This window comes from Ambystoma mexicanum, chromosome 4q (genome assembly GCF_040938575.1).
Source record: "Ambystoma mexicanum isolate Mex_15411 chromosome 4q, UKY_AmexF1_1, whole genome shotgun sequence".
Taxonomy (NCBI): domain Eukaryota; kingdom Metazoa; phylum Chordata; class Amphibia; order Caudata; family Ambystomatidae; genus Ambystoma; species Ambystoma mexicanum.
The window spans coordinates 193,210,461-193,235,472 of record NC_090928.1 but is presented as its reverse complement, the minus strand read 5'-3'; the positions used below and the strand labels follow the sequence as shown (position 1 = coordinate 193,235,472).

Below are 25,012 nucleotides of genomic sequence, written 5' to 3'. Positions count from 1 at the left end.
TTTTATGTTTCAATATAATTTTTTTCTTTTTAAGCTGAAATTCGGAGAAGGGAATGGGCATTTTCTTCAAAGCTTTGATTTCACTATATTTGTTACGCTTAGAGGTTTGGATTCTGGGGTCACCCACCCTCATCCTAGGTTTTGTGGCCTCCCTATCGCTGGTGCTACTAATTTTATAGACACATGACAATATAGTATTGTAGTAGAATCCTCCCAGATCTAAATCTTCACCACTAGTAATATGAGGCGACCTTCTGGAAAGGAGACCCAAAACCAGGTTATTAAATTTCATAATTATTTTCTTATTCCATACAACCCTTCTCCCATTATTTCCAGCCTTTAGACCACATAGCGAGGGATTAATATAATTACCCACATTTGGAATGGAAAGAGAAAAACATAAGGGAATATGATCACCCAATTCCACCTCCATGAGTGTCAACTTTCCACAAGCTTGCTTCCAGCTATTTGAAACATAGAAAAAGTCGATTCTAGACTTATTACTTCCTCTTTTCCAAGTAAATTTCGGTAAGTCCCAATCCCAAGCATGATCTAAAAGACCCAGGTCCCAATGATCGAGATAATTATCCCACCGTATGCCTCTTTTAATATGTGGAGGGAACAGTCTGGGAATCACCCCCCTTTCATTTAGTGAGGAGCCCTCGGCGCAGGCCGAGTTGAAATCCCCTCCCAGGATAATGCGATTGCCAAACCCTTTCTCGAACCATCCTCCCAGAATCATATTCAGAGTATCTTCCACTTCATCCATCGCCACTTTTAACGGGTTCCAATAAAGATTCAGCAAGAGAATCGGTTCAACCCTATGCTCTGAAGTGAGAATGATGCCCAAAAGCCACTCACTCCTAAAGATCACCTCCCCATACAACCCCAGATTACGATCAATAGCAATAATCAGACCACCAATAGGTCTCCCCAAAGGTCCACGCGATGCTAAAGAAGAAAAAGTATAGAAACCTTCTATATGTATATCAGATCACATCATGGTTTCCTGAAAAAAATAAATACGGGGGCGCACATAGTTATCCCTTTTATTCAAAAACATATCAAGGTGAGCTCCCCCGCATGAATTCCAGGAAATCACATCTATATTAGAACTGTTAGGAGCGCCCGCTATCTTGTCTGAATGTCTCCAAGGTTTTAAGTGCTGGCTGTAACCATGACCAATCCTGGCCACTGTTTAGAAGACTGGAAATTAGTGCCAACCCTGGACCCAAGTTTTCGAATTTATTATTGCCTGATTGTGAGGTTTGTTGAATTTGGTTATCATCTGTTTCCTTATATTGGAGAAACTTATCAACCTCTTTGTCATCTGCTAGAGTAGTTAGATCATAACCCAAAGAGTTGATATTCTTTTCTTGAGCACGTACCATATCTGCTACCATCGCTGAATGAAAACAACTTACCATACAATGGTTATTATGATTGGGTAGAGAGATGGAATCTATGTCATCAGTTGTTATTGCTCGTAATAAGGGAATCTTTTTAAACAGACTTAAAAGGTAAGTTCTATTTAAGTAAACCTGTGAATCTGTATCATTATTATTGATCCAACCCAGTATCTTCCCTGTACCGATCTTTATAGGGTGCTCGACCAGACTCGATTGCTTCATTATATGGTCAGTACTAGATTTAAACACAGCCTTTCCTTGAGATTCTTGGGTTTTGGATAGGTATGTATCTTGGAGGGTATCTCTCGTATTATTACTAGTAAATTCAGTCCCCTTCTCAACTGACATCATCGGTCCTTGTAAGGGGGAAGTACTGGGAGATGCTACTGCTGGAATTTATTGAGAAGTAATAGGGTGCCCAATTTGTTGTGTACCTACGGATGTTCTAGCATGTTTGGTACTAATTATTTTACCGAAGGCTGTCATCTTTGTTTGTTTAGTTTGTATGCGCTCCAGACCAACTTTTAGTATATTATTCTCCTCCGTATTTAGGTCAGTATTGATTTCCCCCCTGGGCAGGGAGTCTTTAATACTAGGTTCCCCCCAAACCTGACCATCTTCTTTATTAGATACCTTGTGGTTCCCCCTGTCATCAGGCTCTTCCTGAGACGGGATATTTCTAATACCTTTAAGATTCGCATTTCTGCCTTTAATTTTTGTATTAGGCATATTTTTGCTTTTTTTGGGCATCATAGACTGCTTTTTTGTCTTTTTTCGTCTACCGACAGGGGATTGGGGCATCTCATTTATATCGTAGTTCGAGCTAATAACTGGAGCAGGTACATCATTATTCATATTAGAACCTATTTCTAATACCTGAACTGCTAATTGTTCCTCTCCGTAATTTGTCTTTTGTTTACATTTTTGTCCTTTTTTTGAAGAATTATGTTGGGAGATTATTGAGCCCTCACTACTAATGTTTAAATATTCCCCCTCTTTTATCGTTTCTCTCACCTGCATCTGAGCGCTGGACTTTTCGCTGTCCTGTTCCTGAATGGGCCCTTCTGTTGCCATAATTATGGCATCCAGAAGGACCGAAGGACTATCTGGACAGCATAGTTCCTTCCCATAGTTTTCGTTATTGATTTTATTATCTCCTATTCCCCAGGAAGCTCGATCCTCTGCCACCATATTTGACGTGGTGGGGCGATCTCCTGTCAGCATAACTTCCAAAAGAGTAGTAATCTTAGCATCCATGGTCATTAACCTAGAATCTAGTTCCTCTCTGTATTTTTCAGATAGACTCTTTTCTTTAGTAGTCTGTTCGTTAAGGTTCTTAACCTCCACTATACCCTCTAAGAAAGCCAGACGAGTCACCAATTGGTTGAAAGCCGCTTGTTGTCCTACCAAAGAGCACCCAATCGTCTCTTGGGATTCACCTAGGGTTTTCAAGGCCAAGTTCAAACTAATGTGTAGATTGGATAAAAGTGGTATCAGGTGATCTCCTCTCTCCTCCCTTCTCAGACCCGGAGACTCCTGTTTATCTTCGGCTACCCCAAGATTTTCCAATATAGTTTGCTGAAGATCGATAGCTTTATCTACAGTTATGGGCAAGTCATTCCTTTCCATATCTGTTTGGGTATGCCTAGTCTTACAGTGTATGGATGGTATAAGTGTCTTTATGATCGGTCTAATAGGGGATAGATGTTTACCCTCTTGTTTCCACATTGAAGGCGTGTTTCTATTTTGTGAGAGTGTATCAAGTGGCGCACCCTCTGATAAGCTCCTCAACCCCTTGTCTTTGGACAAAAATCTACCTACTGGTATCTCTAAATCAACTATTTCTTTCAGCAGATGACCTGTAGCATCTGCCGTAGTAAAAAAGGAATCATCCAAATCACTCTCTGCAATGGGCTGGTTGAGATTATACTTAGAGCAGATGGGGGTCTCTTTAGATTGGTCTCTCCCACCCGCCTGCTTCGAGCTCCCCGACTGAGGAGAATCGAGGTACTTCTGCACCTTATCATTATCCTTCCCAAAAATAAATGTTGCCGGCGAAATATGGGTGAATTGCAGAGTTCCACCGGGTTGTTTCCCCTTCCATATCAGAGACTCCAAGCATTGTTTATCTCCTGCCTGTAATTTCCCAGTAATGATCCTCTTCTGAAGAGGGGTGGACGCATGGTACCTGACTACCCTTTTAGTATCAATTCGACTTTGTTGAAGACATTCCTCATCTGTGAGTTCCTGTCTAGAGTCTGGTATGTCCCTATTTGCCCCCATATCCTCTATGTCTGGTATGTCCACATTTGCTTCAGTCAACGTTACAACATTCAAAATTGCAGGATCTATGGTGGGATGTCCCTTCGGGCTCCCTTCCGCTCTAATATGTGAATTTTCATTGATATTCTCAACCAATGAAATCGAGGCAGCCATATTTTCAATTTGGTCAATACTATTAAGCGCCTCACGATGAGTCAGAGAGTCTGATTGGTCATCTGCTATCTTAATAGCTTGACTCTCAGCAGTTTCAAACCCGCTTCTGAGTGCGGGCATATTATAAAAAAGAAAGGAGACCAGAAAAGAGAAGTATTAAAAGATATTAGAGAAGAGAAAAAGAACACCCTGAGGGAAGAACAGCTCGTAGCCTCTAAAGTGCGAAACACCCAAAAAATTTTTTTTTTTTTTTTTATAAAAAAGGCTGGGAACAGGACTAATATAAAAACCAAGACCTTCTATACTATAGTAGTACCAAAAGGAATGTATTTATGTTAAAACCGGAGGGAAAAACAGCTCGCAACCTCTGATATAATTCTGGTTACGTCAGTTTAAAAATATCTAATATATCCACAATTGGGAAATGAGTTTGAAGTAAACACTCAGTTGCAGGGTTGGGAACGCCCGGCGGCTAATGGAGCTGCCAGAGTCCGACTCTCCACCCCGTTCCCTGGTAGCTTAAGATGGACGTAGATCACAGTACTCACAGCCGAACAGCCAAACAGCGGCTCCAGCCCTTACTGCCTCCAGGGCTTACGCCGCAAGAGCGGTAGTGCCGGCAATATGAGGAGTGAGGAGATCACGTGATCCGTCACGTGATGATGGTAGGCCCCGCCCCCTCCAGGAAGCGGCCAGGCAGCAAGAGCAGCGCTCGCAGTGCTGCGTTCGTAAGTAAATAGCAGTCAGAGGAGCCGACGTGCACAGTACCAAACACTCCTTCCAAATGATTAAGAACAAGGCATTCCTTATAAATCAGGTCACCATTTTCATTCTGCACCTTTTTTTAAATGTTTATTCGGTTACACTTCTAAAACATTGGGATGTCAGAAAAATCACCAAATAAACTCCAGACTTCAATAATGCACCCACCACAGTATACCCCCACACCCCCCACCTGTCCACATCAACACCATTATCAAACATGGCTCCGGATCCCTCCCAATATAAGTGTTTTGCTCTTGCATTGAGAAAACGCGATGATTTTAAATGGTAGATTTTCAAAACTGACAAACCGTTTCACTTCTGCAATACATTAGGGGAGATATAACAATTTTTGGGGCATTGAAAAGCCTGTGTTTTCGGCTAGGTGGCTATCTAAAAACCGCAAATTGTCCCCATGGGAAAACCAATTCAAAAGATTTTTTTTAAAGCCATCTTTTTCACATTTTACAGTTTTTTGGGAAATGCTCATGCTGATGCCTCCAGTGTTAAAAAGCTATTAGCCATAGAATTTTGGAAAACCCAGTGGCTCATAGGTCCTTCAGAGAGCAAACCATATTCTCTTGAGACCACACCCATTTCCCGTGAAGACAAAAATGAATAAAACGAAATGAAATACCTATCCCATCACAAATTCACAAACGTCCCAATTGCTACTGTTTCAGCCTCCCCACATCAACCATGAAGGCAAATAGTCCTCTGACCTACTACTAATATTTAAAGAACGTTGCAACTTCACGTAATAACGAGAACACTAGCAAAAATGGCACGCATCAGTGAACAAAAAAACGGTGGCTTTTCATTTCTGAAAAATCTTAGGTGCTGCAGTGCACCACAGACGTCAATTGGAGGTCGCAATTGCGACCCCAGCAACTCCTGTGTGACCGCTGACTCTGCAGAGGCAGAGAAAAACCGAACGTAAAGCTGGTTCTCAGACCAGAGCCCTCTTTACATTAATTACTTTTTGAAGTCAGTCAATTTATTTTTGTTTTGGACAAAACATTACGGAAATAACTTCCCTTTGAAGTTAAACTGACTTAATAAATGAACCCTCTTTCCACCCCCCACCGGACATGGAAAGCTCTGACTCCCCTGCTCTGTGCATGACAGGGAGCAGAGCTCGTTCCTGGTGTGTGTGGAGCATGGGAGAGGGGCCTGCCTGCAGAGGAGTTCCTCGGAGCAGCAATGCACTTGGACAAAGGCAAAGTGTTTTTTTTGCATAAATGTGTTTGCATGCATGAAATGGTGCGCATGTGTATGTATATAATGTAATGTGTGCGCGGTGTTGCTTGATGTATGGGTGGCTGGGTGTATGGGTGAATGGTAGAAGGGTGCAGTGTAAATGCGCATTTGAATGGTGTGCTTTTGTTCAATACCTAGATTACTTACCTGTAATCATAATTATTCCAAGTCCTTCTCTTCCTCGTCCCAGTACTTGCCTATGAAGCACCTTGCCTCATTCATAAGTACTGGGACGAGGAAGAGGGTTGTGGGGGTAATGATGGGCCAAGAGGATGAGTTTGAGGTTGGTGGAGGAGAGTTGGAGGGATAGCGGATGCGTCAGGAGGATGGGGCAGGTGGGGTGTGCGCCATCAAGTAATGGGCATCCATGATAAAGCACGCATAAGATTTGTTATTGGTGTCTAGACTTGCATTTTGGTACAGCAAGTCTAGTAATTTCTTAATGTGGCATGACATTATTTCAGGGCATCTATGATAAGGTAAGCATAAGTGTTATTTCCTGTCTAGACTGGCATTTGGGTTCAGCCAGTCTAGCCATTTCTTATTGCGTCATGGCATAATTTTCTGGGCATCTATAATGAAGCAAGCATCATAAGTATGATTGCATGTCTAAACCATCATTTTGCTGCAGCTGGATTTGCCATTTCTTACTGTAGCTTGACATTTTGCACTAGGCATCTCTGATAAAGCAATCATATGTGTATTTACCTGGCTAGACTGGCATCAGGGTACATCCAGTCCTTACTGTGGCATTGTATATTTTTCTGGGCAGCTATGATAAAGCAAGCATGAGTGTTATTACGGTGGTGAAATTTGCATTTTGGTGCTGCCAGTCTAGGTTTGTCTTACTGTGGCATGGCATTTTTTACTGTGCATCATCAAGGCTACAGCAAACATAAGAGTTATGAAGTGTCTGGCCTACATTGTGTGGACAGTTTTGACATGCTTTCTTGTGGTAGCATTGCATTTTTAATAGCAAAGCAGTACGATAACTCAATGGGTTGAGCACTAGTAGCTACTGTGTGTGATCTGAAGGTCGTAGGTTAAAATGCTGGCAAGGCCAACTTAGCCTTTCATTCTTCCAAGGTTGATAAATTAGTACAAACTTTGGATGGGATGATCATTGTATGCAAATATGAGCTATGTACAGCGCTTTGGCGAAAGCACTATATAAATAACAAATCATTAAAGCATTAATGTGCACTGAAAGTGATTTGCATCTATGGAATCTTTGGATACTGTATTATCGCAGCAACTGGCAATGTAGGGCTATCTACTTTCATACAATTGACAATGCCCAACATGCAGCTATAATTGAGATAATACGGAAGTAACTGGCCATAAAATGTAGATGTGGGAAATCTATGGCAGTGCCTTTGCCTTTTTTTGTGTGTTTATAGTTTATTAAAAACGTTTACATTTTTAATCATGTACTTAACAACTCACATATGGCAATACATTACTCTAGGCACAACAGTGTAAAACAAACATTGCAGACATTAATTCATTCAAAATAATATACTATATACCCATCAGGGCCTCCCTTTCCAACCTCCAAGATTACATTTTCCACCTATCTGACAAATAACTCTCTTCCCCTACTTCATTATGGTGGACTAATCGAGAAAAACATTTCCCCCGAACCTTATATGCATCACTATTAAAATATTCACTAGAACAATGGTCATTGAGATAGAGTATCCATACAAGAGCCTCAGCCACTTAACTGCACTGTTTAAATCCTCTAATTTCTTTATGAATTTTCCCAACCACATTTTCCTCATCCCTAGCATTGCCCTACAGCCAATCAGATGATGTTTTAGCGTTTCTGCCTCCCCTGGCTTTTTACAGCGCTGATAATTTCTTTCTTGCCAAGAGTTCCCTCTTATGGGACCCCACCTCTGTACGGAGCCTAGTAAGTGAAGATGAAAGCGCATGCAAATGTAACACTATTTCGGCCCTGGGAATCTCATCACTGAGGGCTGCATCTCCTAATATGCCCTTGGGTGTGTGGTTAGGGTACGACGTCCATTCATCAGAGTTTTCATTTTTGTGGCATTTTTTGACGCAGATTTGTTACCGCAAAAACCCATCGGAAAATATGGGGGGGGGTGGTTAGAGGGATATACGATTTTGGGGTATTTGGGGTCTAGATTCTAAATAGGTGGGAAAGTGGTTTGGAGGGTAACCCCCCCCAAAAAAAAAAAACGAGTTTTTACGGCAAAAAAATCCGCGCCAAAAAATGCTGCAAAATTAAAACGGACGATGGAATGACATGGAACCGTGGTAGTTTATACAATGACATTCTCTGTATGTCTACCCATTATACAATTTTCATTTTGTTGTACATCTTCACTGGGTTTTCCATCAATGTAAGCTTGTCCTAGCCCATTTGAGCAAGAATCATGTCACAGCACTCCCCAAAATTGATCAATGCTCGGTCATAATTATTGCTTAAAGATATATTCAAATCTTCAAATAAACCCTATGGTAGAACCAATATTGCCTCAGCCTATGTTGTACTATTCGGTCTAACCCTATTATATCATGACCCCATTCATGGCATAGGAAGGCAGCACCCTTGTTAAAATGTTTTTCGTATCTAAAATATTTTCGTCTGCCTCAGTACATATTCGGTATTTGAAAATGTTTATGTCCTTTTTTTACTCTCGCAAGCCACTTTCTGTAATGTCACCAGGGTTAAAGAGGAACGGATGCCATCCAGGTCAAAGGTCAAATGACATCACTCACTGTGATGTCATCAGGTCTGAGGTCACTTCGGCTACCTCTGGCATTTTGGTAAATTGACTTCCCTGGTGCACCATGGGAGATAAATAAAAGATTATTGCTTTCTGTGAAATTGTTAAACTACTGAATGGATTTGTACCAATCCAACAAAAAGCACCCCGGCACTACTTAGTTCAGCTTTTGAAATAAATCTCAAGCAAATCCACCCAGCAGTTTAGGATGTGCAGCGGTTCAATTAATGCTCATTCCCTCTATGGAAAAATCAATGCAAAGGCAAAACAACAAAAAAAAACCTTTTTCACGCATTAAAACTTTTAAAGCATTGGATGCATTTTCATCAAACTTTTTGGGCTCTTGGGCACGTAAACGGCTTTGGAAAATGTCATTCAGATGTGTTAAAAGTTACTAGCAATCGAATCTGCACAAAAAGTGAATGGATGTTAGGTTTCACCTGAATAATAGCTTCACCCAATTATATATTCACTGAAAAAACTGTAGTTAAAGTGCAGTTAAGTTGACCAGATTTAACGCAACAAAACTCTTGAAATTCAGTCGATGTGGGAAGTCATGACCAGCTAGGCGCATTTCCATTGATGTCCACCATAATGCTATGTCCCCACAATGCCATTTTGTTTGTCATTGTGATTCCCTTCTCTTAAAATAGGTTTGTGCTCATGGACGTTGCAACGGGAACGTGCAGAGTTAAGCTGGTCATGTCATGACTTCCTACTTCTGCTGAATTTCAAGGGTTTTGTGTTAAATCTGGCCAAATTAACTGCACTTTAACCAAAAAATAATTCGGAGTTTCAAGGGTTTTGTTATACCATAGTCTTTATGGGCCACTAGCCACGGCCTTCTGCACCCCCACCCCAATAGGTTTCCTTTACACTCATAAGGGGACCACAGCCTTCACCTGTGGCCACTATACAAGTCTTTTAGGCCTACTACCCAGGACTTTTGGCCCTGGCCAGTGATATATATTTTAAAATGCTACCGGGCCACTACCTCTGGCCTTCGGCCGTGGCCACTGTACATGTTCCCCGAATAGGTTTCTTTTGGACCCACGAGGTGGCCACATACATGCCCTGGCCACAATAATTGTTCTTTTATAACGCGATTAATATCAGACATTGGCTTCTGAGCGTGGGATCAGGATTCAAACCTGTGTTGCGCTGCAGTGTCTTGCTTCCAATACAAACGCATTGCCCCTGAGCTATCCCCCCTCACCTCAACTCAATACTATACACCATTCTTCATATCTTTTTCAGTTTTTGATGAATTATTCCCATAATTTCATCCAAATCCACCCAGAAAGTCAAAAGTTATTAGCCTCTCTGCTGCAAAGTACCAATACTGACATAAAGGTTTTAAGGCGCAGGGGGCACACCGTTCTCTGTCGAATATTTTAACAAACTCCTAAACGGATTTACCCCAAACCAGTCAAGAAATTGAAGTCAACGCTAGGTTCTTAGTTGGTCCAAATCTTGCTCACCAGTTTTCATGTTACAGCTGTTCAAACCTTGCACGTTTTCTCTATGGGAAAATGAATGGGTTGAAAACCAAAACTGTGGGGTTTTGTTTTCTTAATAACTTTTTCATTTTATGACATTCTTCTGAATATTTGCAGTTTGGGAGGTCCCTTGACAAACTTTGTTTTGAAAATGTCATCCAAATCCATCGAGCAAGGCAAGGGGTATTAGCAAAAGAATTCTGGGAAATAATTCCTGCGTTTTCATTTCTAAAAATCCTGTCAGCATCTCTGCTTCAATACACCATGGGAGATGTAGCTATAAAATTGGGGGAAGGGTGCTCCCTGTTCTCAAATATTTTAAAAACAACTGGACGCAATAACGCCAGACTCCTCCAGGCAATCGAGTCAACGCTTTATGCCCAAGTTGTTTCGTACCCAATTCCATCCAGTGGTTTTGGCTGTGCGCTTTACTAAAAATATCTTGTAACAGATCTTTCCCAAAATGTCCAGTCTGGGGTGGCCCGTGAGTACATTTTGCTAGCAATATTTCCGCCAAATCCATAAATCAAATGTTTTGTCCTATGGAACTCAGTACTCAACTATAGTGCGACGACTACTGCACTATAATATAAGTACTATATATATGGATGAATTAAATGTTCCAACCACAAAGATGACAGGCTAGGTGAAACATGCAAGAACTTGTCTGCATCCCTGAGGGTGGTCTGCCTTCAGTTGAAAATGCTATGATAAAAAAACGCTGCCCTTGAAAACAAAGAACATTTTGGAGCAAAGGCTAACATTTCAGTTTATTTGCATACCCACAAAGCATTTCACAGGTGGCTCTTAACTGCATGTCAACTGGCAGTGATGGCTACTGTATGGCGTTGTGGCATGATGTGTGACTTAGCTAAAATGGCTTTTTCAAACACTATTAACATTGCCATTCCCAATGTTTGTAGACATCTTGCTCTAAGTAGTAAATCTTCACTGAGATATCTGTAGAGTTGTGAATGTTTTAGTGATGTGCGACACTGATGCACTCAAAGCCTCACCTGCTGATGACTGATATGGAAGGCTGCTTTGCCCCAGTGCCGATGGAGCTCCAGGATACCAATGAGGTCACCAATGGCTGTCACAATTGGTAAACAAAGAACAGACTGTATATGCGTCCCTGAGTCCAGCCCAGTACCTTTGGGAAATCGCTCATCCTGAAATAAGGGCGAAAAAATGTCTTATAAACATGAAAAACTGGCAGTCTGAATTGATCTAGTTTTACAAAAGCAAAATAAGTCTCCAGAGAGCAGTTCATGAACACATTCACTCCTGCCTAGAGAGTGAGAGGAGGAAACAATTCCCTTTGATCTGGTGTACGTTAAAAGAATTGTATTAATTACTTGGCACTCTAGCTCTTTCCCACTCAATGCTTTTTCACAGAGCGAGGAGGAACCAGGAGAAGTCAAATGTATGCATTTTGGGAAATATAAACCAACACAAACTCATTTTCTTCACTTTTAATAGCTACATACTTCTTTAAAAGGGGTGCCTACATGCATTAATTTTCTCTGCAGTGCATATCCACTTTGCAAGACTACCAACCCAGAACCTAATTTCATCCATTCTTAATAACTTCCAACAACAATGGCAGTTATGAATCAGATTAGATATGATAAAAATTGCATAAAACCCAGCGACATCATTAATGGGTACAAAGCTGTGGAAATGTACAAGGACAAAAATGGACAGCTTTTATGGAATGTAACAAATTATATATGGTTAAGTGTAAGGGGTAATGTTCCCAGAGAGAATATGTGGTGGATGGGAAAATATTGCTAGACGATTGCTTTATGCAAGAGTCAGAGTTCAAGAACGCTCCTGCATTAAAACGGAACATGGGGCAAATAGTGATCAAGCAACCCTAAAACTTACCTTTAAAATTAATACAATTCTGAAGGATGCAAACCCGGTTCCGGTGACAACTGATTTAGGTTGCAATACAATTTCATGAACTACCAGAAATCTCAAAATGAAAAGCTTTGTTAACACCTATTATCTTGATCAGCTTTTGTACAATTTGCACTTTTCTCCTCAAGCTATTATCTACTGGATGAACAGACTTATTTATAATATGGCAACTTCAGGCACAATGTTATATATGAGAGGTTGTGAAGGTAAACAAGGAAACATCTATAACGCAATAATTGCGAATGAAAAATGTTTACAAAAAAGATGTATAAGAAATATTGGGAGACAAAACATCTTGCACAAGGAGGAACAAGCCAAATTACAAAGAATTACCAAAATGCAATACCGAGCTGGTTAAGAAGATAGATTTTATACTAAAACGCTGAATGGTAACTAGTTTTAAATGTTTTGTTTAAAAACTACATCCAGACAATGCATAATACGGATAGGTGGTCTTATTCTCAGGTTTTAGTGAATCCCATAGATTAAAGCACTTGCGTCAATCCTTTAACAGTTATACAGTACAACCATCATGGACAGAATTATAACAAAAGATCAATCAGCTAAGATTTGCCTCAATCTCACAGTAGAAGAAAAGACCAATTATAATTAATTTGAAAAACGTGGGTGCCCCTGGCCCTGATGGACTATCTAATAATGCCCTCAAAGGAAATCCTTTGATCTGGATTATGATGTTGAAAGTTCTGTATGATAAGATTGAGGCTAAGGGGCACTTACCAAGCTTGTGGAAAGAATCTCTTGATACCGTTTAAGATGGGGAATCAATCAGACCCTGCAAATGACAGGCTTAATTGCCCTTTTGGATGCCCCCGGCAAGGTCAATTCTACCATATTGTTAAGAAAATTGCAAAATTGGGCTAGTGACAAATTGATAGTACATCTGTTACAAACAGGATTGTGTAGTGGATCAGCAATTTCACATACATACTAGTCCTGATTTTGTTAAAAAGAAGGACTCTGGAAAAGGGTGACCTACCTTGTATTTTCTTTTGAAAATGTATCACTGACCTTTGATGGTATGGCTAGCGAGATGCTATTGACAAAAACTAGTTGAATGGAATCTCTCCCCAACTGTACAGTGGGACTACTCTCCAGGTCAGATTAAACCACCAGTGGTTGTACACTGGTAACATTTCTAGATGCAGAGGGCTAAAACAGGGGTGCCTACTTGCATCACTATTATTCAACTTGTACATTGCTGACCTTCCAACATTCCTAATCATAGTGAAAAACGTTCTTCCAAAAGTTGGTACCACAGATGTGCCAAGGCTGGCCTATGCCTATGATGTGGTCCTACTGAACCACACTCGCATAGGACCAGTGAAGCCATTAGTAACACTACACAAACATGTTAATTAAACCTTTATTGCACGCTTAACACTGGAGGCCTGACTAGGCGTGGGGCCGGGATTCAAACTTGTGTTGCTCTGCGTTGTCTTGCTTCCAAAACGAACACATTATCCCTGAACTATCCTAAGGTTAATTCTCTTATCATAAATTCCCTAAAAACCAAAATGATGTGCCTTGGTAAATCGCCAAAAGACATGGTTTCTGGAATTTGCTACTATTGGACAAGTAGACATCTATATGCATTTGGGAGTATTTTTAACAAACTAAAAAATACTAACTTGTTCAGGAACATGTGTGGGAGAGTTATTTCCCATCTGATCATAGTAAGATGCTTTGCTAGGAAACAGCATTAAGGGCAGGACACTGGTTTAAAAATCAGAGTCTGGTTCCTTCATTTTATATTGACTCGAGAAGACTTTACGTAGAACATATATTGGTTGGTAAAAATCTGGAGAGAAGGGTTAGGACTACCCCAATGGAGACTGGAGCAGGTCATACAGCTTGAATAAGGTCTGATTTTGCTAGCCAACTGTCTGGCCAAAGGAGAGCAATACTATATTTAAAAGCCTGTACAATGCCCCTCTATCCTTTATAAAAACTTCTGGGCAAAGCAATGCGATTGCATACACAAAAAAGTCAATGATTTTAAATACCAAAATGAGGATTTCTTTTTAAAGATATTGCCTGGGAAGGCAACTTGAAATTGTATTATAACTTAAAGAAGCAGTTATCCAAAAGAGCCAAATTATGGTATTGGCGACAAAACTACGACCATGTAAATACATTAGACATTGGCTGATTTTGCAATAACTATTCACTCCTTCTCCTTCTGTCAACCACAAAAATATACATTAATATTCCCGGTTAAACTACTGAAAGTTATTTCATATCAGTGTAACGATATAATGAAATCTATGCTATTGCTTATGTCATGTTTAATAAAGCAATTGAAGTATGGAAAGTGATTTTATCTTTGAGCACTGCGATTGGAAGGTGCATGTATTTTCATCATAATGTTTATTTCGGATATGTATAGAAACAATCCATAAAAACAGTACACAATCCAAAAATGCATACCAATAGTGACAGTAAAACATGATCATAAAAGCCTCAAAGATAACAGATAAAGGATTGCAAAAACAGTTCATAAAATAATTTGCCTATAATGTGTATATTGCAGTGTTAATTTGAATATAGTGTGGAAAGTAAAATGATAACTAACACTGTACATTTAAAATAAAATAATGACATGAGGTGGGGGTCTCTAGGAGCAGATATAGGATAAATAAGTAACACACAAAAACCCCCACACTAACACCTAAAATAGACCATGGACCATTACATTGATAAATGGTTACCTACTTTTACTATGATGTGTGGTAAATCCGACTCGGGAGGCGGACAAAAGAGGTAACGACAAACAATTGGGTTTTATTAAACAAAAGAAAAGAAGGCCTATTATTTCCCTAGCTCTAAAGTGTATCTTGGCCCTATCCAAGAGAAAGAGTAAATGGTGCTCATCAGTAATCCTTACAAACCTAACACTCTTTCGTCCCAAAACCTAATGTAGCCTAAGTTCTGACCCTACCATTAATAAAACAGACTGACAAAGTTGACGATAATGGGCCTCTAAAGTTCTCCTTCTCAATAGCTGAAATGGTGGTGTGACCCTCACCCAAATGTCTCTCCGGATGTTTCCAGGCCCTGTACCTGGTTGGAGAATTCAGACTTACAATAATATTGTCGATTAAGTCTTCTTCATTTCCTCATATAACAGTCTGACTATAGCAAACTAATTGTGATTACTCCATCATGGAGTATGGCTTCTCTCATTCGACCATGGGTCATATACTTCTCTCTCCGCCTTGTAGTATTGCTTCCTTCACCCCTTTTTTAGGGTTTGTTTCCTTCACCCTCTCTTGGGGTTTGGACACACTCATCCTGCTGTTGATTGTGTCCCTTGGGGTCAATTGGTTTTCATCCCGCCTAGGGTTCCTTGGACTCCCATCGCCATGGGGTTTCTATACCTGGCCTTGGGTCTGTGCATCTCTTACCCCTGCTTGGGGTTCTTTGGCTTTCACCCGCCTAAGGCTCTCTGGTTTTACACCCAGCCTTGGATCTCTGTATTACATCTCTGACCTCAGCTTTGGCTTTTACCCCGCCTAGGGCTTTTGGGTCGTTCACCCTGCTGTGGGGCTTTTCCAGGTATCTATGTCCTGCCCCTGGGAACAGCTGCATGCCTTCTTTGTCATGGGGCATAAGCAGAGGAGGCAATCTCTTTGGCTGTCATGGAACTATGGTCCAGCCTCTTCCTGGGTTCCCCATGTTGGTTCCTCACGTCTGACTCCTTTTCGGCCGGATGTTTGGTGGTTTGTCAGTGTCTTAGACATTGGGTACTGGCCAACTGCTTCATGTTTGGACAATTCTACGCCTCTCCCTCTCTGAAATAAATCCCTTTACGGTCTAACCGGGAGTCGCCCCAGTTGGATCCTGCTTGCCCTGTCCCCTAGGTGGTGTTAAGTATAGCAGGCACACCTCTCTAGTCCCAAAGTGGGTGGTTGCCCCTTGGAGAAAAGGGACAAATTCCCTGGATTCGTCAAAGATTTTTATTGAAATAAATATATTGGCAGCATCTCACTTCATTTGTTTTGAAAACTGTTTTATTATTAATTTGATTACCCCTCGCACCCCAAATGTATTTGTGTTATATATGTCAAGTTAAAGTACAAGATACTCACTTTACGGACGTCTGTAGTATTATTCAATTAGCTGCAGTTTTGTGTGTGCTGAAAAGGGCTCTGACCGGCTATAGAATGGAGTGGAGGCCTGACAAAGCAGACAAACTGAACAGGAACCATAAATCTGCTTGACCTTAACCTTCATCCAGCGTGGTCTTCCTTTTCACATGCCTCCTTCCATCTAGAGTTTGCGCAAACAGGCTTGAAAACTGTGGATTTCAGGGGGGGGCGGTAGGGTGCACTTAAGTGAAGTCTGAGTATCTTAATGACTCAGGATGGATAGGTTTTTCTTCCGTTAACATGTGGGAAGATCTCCAGGCACAAATACCCTCATCAAATAACGAAAGCAAAAATTACTGAAGACTCACTAATTAATGCTGAAGCAAGTTAATTCCCCATAGATCATATTTCTTATCATCCCGGTCAGGAGGGATTGTAGGGAAGGCAGCTACTTTAGAAGTAGATGTAGCTTCTAGCACTACCAAGTTTTCATGGGTAGGATGCCGAGAGAGGAATTCCAGGTCAAAGGATGTTTAGTACTTTCTGACCTGCTCCTTGCCAACAGTAGGAGTGGTATCAGGTCTTTGCCAATTGTCAAGGATGTTATTCTTCAAGGCAGAATGAAAAAGGCAGGATAGGTTCTTTAGGGGGTCCTTTGTCCAAGAAGCGAGTAAGATCATCCTGTTCTATATCCTTGGCAGAACAACCCCAACCAAAGTACTGAATTACCTGATTTATCACAGACCTATATGCTCCACTAGGGTGGCCAGCCAGGTCTATAATGGCAAAATCAATTTCTGGTGAAGTGTCGGGCCCACTGGCATCGCCCAAGCACGCCGTTAAATTCTTCAGTCTGGAGTCCTCAGAAATGCTTTCCTACGGGACATTGGGTGTGACAAAGGGTTGAAATCAAAAGGGTGGATCATCTTCCACTTCTTCCCTGAAAAATGGATCCCATAGACTTAGTCTTTTTGCAAAAAAGGTTTAAAACCCATTAATGGGACGGAGGATGAGATCGATGGCTTTGACAAAGTTCTCGACATCGAGTCCTTCGACAGGGAAGAAGGACGCCAGTGGCTGCAATGTTTCTTGTGTCGACGATACTGCGGACGCCACTTGAGAACCTTCTCTGGCTTTTGAAACAGGATTTTAGGGGTCCAAGACAGCCTTCAACGACTCCCATTCGGCCTTACAAGGCATGATGAGGTTGGTAGCTTTTCACTTTAAAAAAAAAAAAACACCTTCATCATTTGATGATGGACTTCTTCCCAATCTGCTTTAGAAGAAGACTTGTGTTGGAAAGAAACCTCCTTTCTCTTGGGCGAGAAATCCTAGGATGACGAGCAATGGAGTTTCTTCTTGGATTTACATTGAGAAGACAACAATGAAGAGTGCTGGTAGTCGCTCCTGGACCTCATGTGCTTAGAGTGCTTTTTTGATTTCTGTGGGGACTTATCCTTCAGTCTTCTGAGAACCCCCTTGAAGGAGTGAATGTAGGAGATTTAGATGCCGACCGACATAAGATGATCTTATCCTTCCTTTCCTTCAAGGCCGTGCTGGTCATGGACTGTCACAACCCACAATAGTCGACCTTATGCTCCTCGCCCAGGCACCAAAGGCATGTTCAGTGCATATCTGTGATCAATATCTTCGACTCAGTCTGCACACTTCTTGAAACCGGTCTTCGGAGTAGACATACTCGAAGATTTCGTAAACTACGCAATAGAAATTTGCTGAGGTGAATCAAACCATTTGAAGCGTACCGTGCATGTAGATAAAATGGAACTGAAGAAACGGGTGCTGTGCATGCTATTTATACCAACGTCGACTTCACATCCGAGTGCCGGAATGGAAGCCGCTGACAGACTTCAAATCAATGCACAGTGCCCTCTCCTCTTGAAAAGGTTTTCTGAAGCTGCAAGCAGGATATCGGTATATCATTGATGAGGAATCAGTGGGAGGATACAAGCCATTAGAAGGCACTACTATCTGTATTATATTTAAGTAAAACATGCTCTGTCTCAATTTATGTGGTGTTTATTGGAGACATCCTACCAAAGGATGCAGTAAAAGCTAAATCTGATCAAAGACTCAATTGTATGCAAGTGGTCTCCGACGAGGAATGGGATTTTAGGGTCAAGAAAGACAATCAAAAGTTAATCCTTGCAGGTAGGTAACCTACATTACCACATTCCCTCTATCAGCTTGTGGAGGGATATAGACAATTAATGTGACTTTGCACAACGGCATAACAGGAAACCAAGATCAGTTATGCAGTTTCACCAGTTGCTTGTAAAGGAATAGTGATAGAAAGCCTGACCAGGAACAGATTGTAGTACCTGTTCACCAACCAATGGGTCCACCAAGACCATGAAGTGATACTTCTAGTGTGGAACATATGCTGCAGAGGCATAAAAAGGAGAAAGACTGGTGTTAATCCAGGAGACTGCCTTATGTCTTCTGAAATGTCACTTAACCATAGAAGTCTTGACTTTGAACATGATGGTATAACAGTGTAATCGCGCACCCCACCATCTACAAACAGTGAAGCACACAGAGGGAAAGCACATAGGACCCTGCCTTCTTTTGAGCAATACCTTTGATCGATGTAGACAGAAATACAAAAACCAAACCTCTGCTAAGCAATCAAAGGCTAGATAAGAGGAGCTGGTTATCGCCAAATTTCAGGCAGGGATGGGAAAGGGCTTTTCCACAGAATGCATCCCATATCACCTTGCAGACAGATACAATGCATCACACAAAAGGATGTTTAACGAAGCCATTTAGCACTGTACCTCAATCTTTGAACCGATGAAGATTGTGGACTAAATTGAGAAGAACATAAATGAACTTGTACCTAATCAACCTAACACAGAATCTCTTAGGAACGTAACTGCATAATGGAGATCATCAAAATGGGCAGTTAACTGATATTTTTCCAGAAATACAGGAGGGAAGCAAGGATGCCTGTTGGGGCATCTACTCGTATATATATAACACTCTCCTGACAGGGGTTCTTTAAAACATCAAAGACCATCCAAAGAAACAGCGCTGCAGTTCCCATATTCTTCCCATGACTCAGGTCTGCTGGCCCAACCGTCAAACGATCTTCAAAAAATGTGAACTGCAACGTTCGCAGCAAAAATCAAATAAAAAGAAAATGAATGGTGTGTGGATAAGCAATTGGCATGGTCAATAAGAAAACGAATTCTATCTGAAAAGGAGGCTTTAGAAAAGACAATTATTCACCAGTCCTGGGACGGCAATCTTGCCTGACAAAACCTGGAATTCAGTGATCCATTGCCCTCTGCTCAGCAGATTGGGGTACTGTGAAGGCATCACATAGCAGGACACAGACAACAGGCTTAAAGTTCAAAATAAAATACTTTATTAAATCAAACGTCAGGAAGGTAGAATGCCTAACTTGCCCTATGATAAGGTGGGATTTTCGTACCTTAGTGAAACGAGTGAAGGGGTTCAACTTAAAAATATGTGTCCAAAACCTATACTTTTGCTCACAACTAAAGCTAAACAATGTTTAGGGATGTCAATAATAAAATAAATAGTGTTTAACTCAAAGTTAAGAGCTTCTTCCAGGTCCCAGCTCCCCTTACCCAAGTGTAAAAAAGTTCCACAAAATGTCTCAAGATTACCTTTCTCAAGTTGAAGGGGATGCAGTTCCAAACAATCCTCAGGGTTCCCTTCCCCACGTTCCAAGTTCCAAACAAAAAGGTCTTGGGGCTCCTTTCTCAAGACAACACATGCAGTTCCTCAAGTCTCAGGGTCCCCTTCCCCAAGACTAACTTCGCCACTTCTACTTGTTTCCGATTTTTCAAAAGTTCTGAGGTCAACCTAAACCTCCTTCTGGCTTGCCTCAACAGTTCACTTACAATGCTTCTCCTTGGTTTAGTTCACAATGTCTTTGGTTTTCCTCATTCAGAGCTCACTGGTCTAGGCACAGTTGACAGATCACACGGTACACCAATCACAGGTCACGCAACCAGGATCCCTAGGTTCCCCACCGCACACAGGTTCTTCAGCACTTGCCCCTATGTACCATGTCACCTTCAGGTCGCTTCTCTTTAACAGCCTCTTGGCTTTGTGTGTAGCTTTACACTCCTACAGCTTTTCCTTGTCAGCCTCTTGGCTCTGCCGTCACGTGGGACACACCTCTTTTCAGTTTTTGGCCTTGCCTCACTGCACTCACTAATAAAAGTTCACTATGAGCAGGCTTTGCTCGCACCCAACCTTTCTATGACACCATCACATTTGCACCCGTTTCCATAGTTAGTTTTCACTTGGGCAGCTTGGCAGTCCTCTTTATTTGCTTGAACCATTATGTTTTATCCCATTCAGTAGTTAAAATGCTTTACTTCACGGTTTCATTCAATTTGGTGTTCAATATGCATTCATGTCGCTTAATTCTATGTTTCCATTCAGTTCAGTATTCAATATGTACTTGTTTTGCTTACTTTCGAGGACCGATACTTATTTGTGGTCCACTAGGAGCACCCCGTTATTAGAGCGCCCTTCCCAAAATTCACCGGCTCTTTGCATCTCCTTCTGACGGCTCCTGCTACTTTTTCTCTGCTTCTGAAGTCGAAAAGCCACCTTTTTGAGCATCGGCTCGCCTGCCGGGTGTTTCTCTCTGCAATCCAGCAATTTAAATGCCTCTTTAAAGACGTGGGCGGCGTCTTCTCTTCTTTGGGCTCTCTCGCAGCTCCTATTGCTCCCTCTCTGTCACAGAGGCTCCCAGACCTGTGGCAAGCACACTGCCTACTTGCTTTGTACCCCGCAGGTCCCCTGGGATATCTGCCGGCATCCTGGCTCCTTCTCTGGTCCCACCACAGCTGCCTCCTCTCAAACAAGGACTCCTGCTGGTCTCTCCTCCACAGGCCTCCCTGTTGCTCACCACCCTGCTCCAATGGTCTCATTATATACACCTGCTGACCCCTGACAGGCTACAGGTGTGGATACCTCATTAGACTTGCCTGATCACAAAGGGACATACCTGACCCTCACACCACTTTGCAGGCATCTTTGTCTTCGCAGTACTAAAGTGGTGAAATGGTGTAGCGTTCATTACGCTTAGTCAACTTGTCCCAGTAAGATCAAGTTCCACATGTGGGGAAATGAGGGGAACAGCTTTATAGTAACCAATAAAGGTTGGGGAAGGGTTACGTTGGTCCAGAAAAGGGGGATACCATGTCTCTCCTGTGTGAAGCCCACTCACAATCTGAGGACCCTCGACCCCTAAGGTCAGGATCCAAGAGTGATGGCCTTTCCTGGTCACCTGAGAAGAGGATCCAAGGGGATTAGGAGTGAGAATACCCTCAGGTTTCTCACAGTATCTAGACCCAAGTCCACATCAAGTATTTCAGCGATGAGGAATTACTCTCCCTTTAGAATTGACTCCTAGAAATGTAAAATTGACCGTACCCCATTCCCTGAAAAAGGAACAAACATATGAACCATTTTTCTTAGGCTGAGCTGTGCGTTTTGGCTTTCACCATTTTTGCAAAAAATAGATAACATGCTTTACTTTTGGAACTAAACCGAAAGTGCATGTTTTACTGTTTTATATTGTACGCTGTACTTTATGCTTGCAAAGGCCAAGTGGGCCGAATGCTAATAAAAATGAGAATCAGGCTGGAATTCATTGGAGTACACTGCCTTAATCGTTCTGAAACATCCTTGAAATATGGGTGTCTTCACTCATTTGTATGCACATTTGCTGGCTTAAAGTAGAAAAGTTCAGTTTAATGCAGTTTCGAGTAGCTTCAAAAATGACAAATATTTTTTCAGGAAATCGATGTAAATGTATTTCAAAAGCCAGCCAGTCTTGGTTAAGGATGTCAATTCTTTCTTTTATTTGCAAAAATGAGGCTTGATTCAGGTGGAAAAGAAAGGGATATTTAGGAAATAAGAATGAACCCATCAGATAAAAAGGAGCACTGCCCTCGTCATAGGATACCGGTGCACCAGTTCTACACTCAAACCTGCAGATATGATGGTCAACAGAAAGAAAGAAAAAAGTTTCAGCGATAGGCTGATATTAACCACCTGTTTTGATGGAAGCAACATTGTAATCTGCCATTTTGTGTGTTTACATTGGTAAATGATTGGTGGGAGAGAGTGGTATTCAACCTTAAGATCATCCTGTTGTCATCTCAGTGTCACACACAGGTTGTTCCTGGAAAAATCCAGATTTCACAGTCCTGCATATCTCGGGGTTATGAATTAAAATTGTCCGCCCAAACTATTACTCCAGGCAAGCCCTGAGCAAAGTGTTGATCTACCCACTCCAAAGTCTCAAAAGAATCCGCATTAAGAACATAATTTACTAAAGTGATCACCTGCCCCTTAATAAGCCCCATGACCACCAGCGCTCTGTGCTCGCTGTCACTGGTCACCTCCAAGAACCAAAACCCCTCTGAACTGTGTATGAGTGTGCACACCCCTCTAGAGTAGGTGGAATAGGATGTAAAATACTGAGGACACCCCAGCCGGAGGGAGCAAGGCGAGTTGCCTGTAAAAAGGCTCAATCTACTCTGTGCCTCTTCATGTATAACACTCTGTGGATCTTAGACGGACAGTGCAAGCCCTGACGTTCCACGTCAGACATCTCACCCTGCTGGCCAGATCCTAGTACGCAAACGCATCTTTGCCCTGAAGCACACCTCCCTTCCTCTTCCCATCCCTTACCCATCAAGCACCATCTTGGGCACCCTACCCTTCCAATTCTCCAAGCGGGTAAGTGCAGCAATCAAATATTCCAGAAGCTTGCAAACCGCTGTCCCATCATCAAAGCTGCCCCCTTCCACCACCCTCAACAAACCGATATCCCCCTTTCCACTCCCACTGCAACACTCAGGCACCCAAATGAGGACCTCCCAACTGCCCAGCCAACCCTGCAGCCAGCACATCAAACATTCCCCCCACACGCTGCCGCCCTCCTGCTGTGAGCACCACAAGCCATCAACCAATATCAGTCAGCATTCCGTTGAGGGGATGCTCCCACCCTTCTGTTACCACTCTGACTGGGATCCCTCCGGAGTGACTCAAAGAACGAGTCAGCCTCCCCCAGAGATAGAAAGAACAACCTTCCATTGTGCTCCACCAAGCGTTTTGTAGGGAAGAGAATTGCATACATTATTCCTCGCTCCCCAAAGGTCCTCTTCACATCTAGATACGTCCTCCGAGACGCCTGGACTGTCAGCAAAATCCAGAAAATGTGTTATAGAGTCCCCTTTGTAGGTCAATGCCACCTTCTCCCGGGCCTTCCATAGAGCCAAGTCTCTGTTCCTATAGTTCAACAGTTTAGCAATCATAGGATGAGCTTGTGCGCTAGCGACTGGCCGCCTGCCACTGGGAATGCTATGTGCCCTTTCAACTATGAACACAGCAGAGAAGCCTCAGAGTTTCTTTCAAAATGGACTCCACCAGAAGTTCCATAGATCACTGATCCACCGACTACGGTACCCCCAACTATCTGCAAATTGTTTCTCCGTGATCGCAACTCGAGATCCTCATGTTTGTCCATCAGCTCCCTTGGAGCCTTTTTCACCTGCCCAAGTTCTCTTGTCAACGTGGAGGAAACATCTTCTACTGTCAACAGCCTGGTCTCAGCCTCCTCCAGCCTCACCCCAGGTTTATCTAGGTGGACCTGCATGTGGTCCACCTTACACGTGAGCATGTCCATCTTGCCATCCACTGACTGAATGCCAGCCTGAAGATGGCCGAACATCACATTTATGTCATCGAGTACACTAATGAAATCTTCCATTGTCGATGGTGTGCCCACGGCTTGGGTCTCCTCCCCCCCTGCCACCTTTAGCCTGATTAGGCATCTGTAACTGCAATTTAGACTGGTGTTTACCGGGCTTCACCATCTTGAGTTGACACCATGTAAGGAAGGCATGGTATCAACAGTAAGACAGACACAAGTGACCACAGTTCAAGCGTGTTTATTGAACTTCAACAAGGGCGTGCTAAATGCCTATCTAATCCTAAATCTACAGATGGGAGCAAGCTACAACCATCAAATAATAATTCAGTCATAGTTGAGTCTCATAAAAAAAAGGGCCTATACTAAAAATAAACTATTGTCAATCCATACCTCTAAATACAAATAGTGTGGGGGTAGTGTTTATGAGAAAGAAAGAAGTGTTCACAAAAATGGAATGTCGGGATGTTGTCACGTATTATGCATGGGACAAGGCAGTTCACTCGAGCATAGCGCAGTCTCTGGCTTCTTCGGCACGAGGATACAGTTCAATTACCAGCATCAGGGCCTTCTGTGCCCAAGTCTCTTTACTTATCAAAGTCTCTTGATTCAGAGGGCCTGATGTACCAAAACAAATGATGTTACTTTCCTCTTACAAGGATTCAATTCATGTGATTCACTTCACCCTGGATCCCCCTAAGCCGGGCTTAGGTCCCTGGCTCTTACACAATAAGTCTCCCTCAGCCTGGCTCAGACCAATTTCAGTTTGTATTAACTATCAAAGGCCTTCTAATGTGCACAGGGTTTAGCTTGACCCATTGCAGGACCACTTCGATTTCACAATTCCTTTTTTCATACGCCACATCTCAGTTGGATACCTAACAGAGAACTTCGAATGAGAACCGAAGTAGCACTGGACCACTCTGTATAAGGTATCTATCTTTTCTTTAAAAGTTCAATCACTCCTTTGCTGTTCAATTATATTTGCATCGCTCATCATATACGCTTCACACACTGTTCTCCTCAGATTTCTCCATACAATGTTGCCACTTGCAACCTTGGTTCTAACACAGACCGGTCTGCTATCAGTCTCCTCGACTCACCGGCTGTGCGGACTTTACTGGGG

At 42.2% G+C, this 25,012-nt stretch overlaps 1 protein-coding gene across 3 annotated transcripts in view; it reads right to left on the bottom strand.

The window, feature by feature from the left end:
• Positions 1 to 25,012, bottom strand: part of PDE10A (phosphodiesterase 10A) — a 1,126,451-nt gene that overhangs the window by 421,657 nt on the left and 679,782 nt on the right. For all 3 annotated transcript variants that reach the window (XM_069607718.1, XM_069607719.1, XM_069607720.1), the window contains exon 7: positions 11,142 to 11,297. In XM_069607718.1, the coding sequence (XP_069463819.1) occupies positions 11,142 to 11,297 (156 nt within the window). The remainder of the gene's footprint in view (positions 1 to 11,141; positions 11,298 to 25,012) is intronic.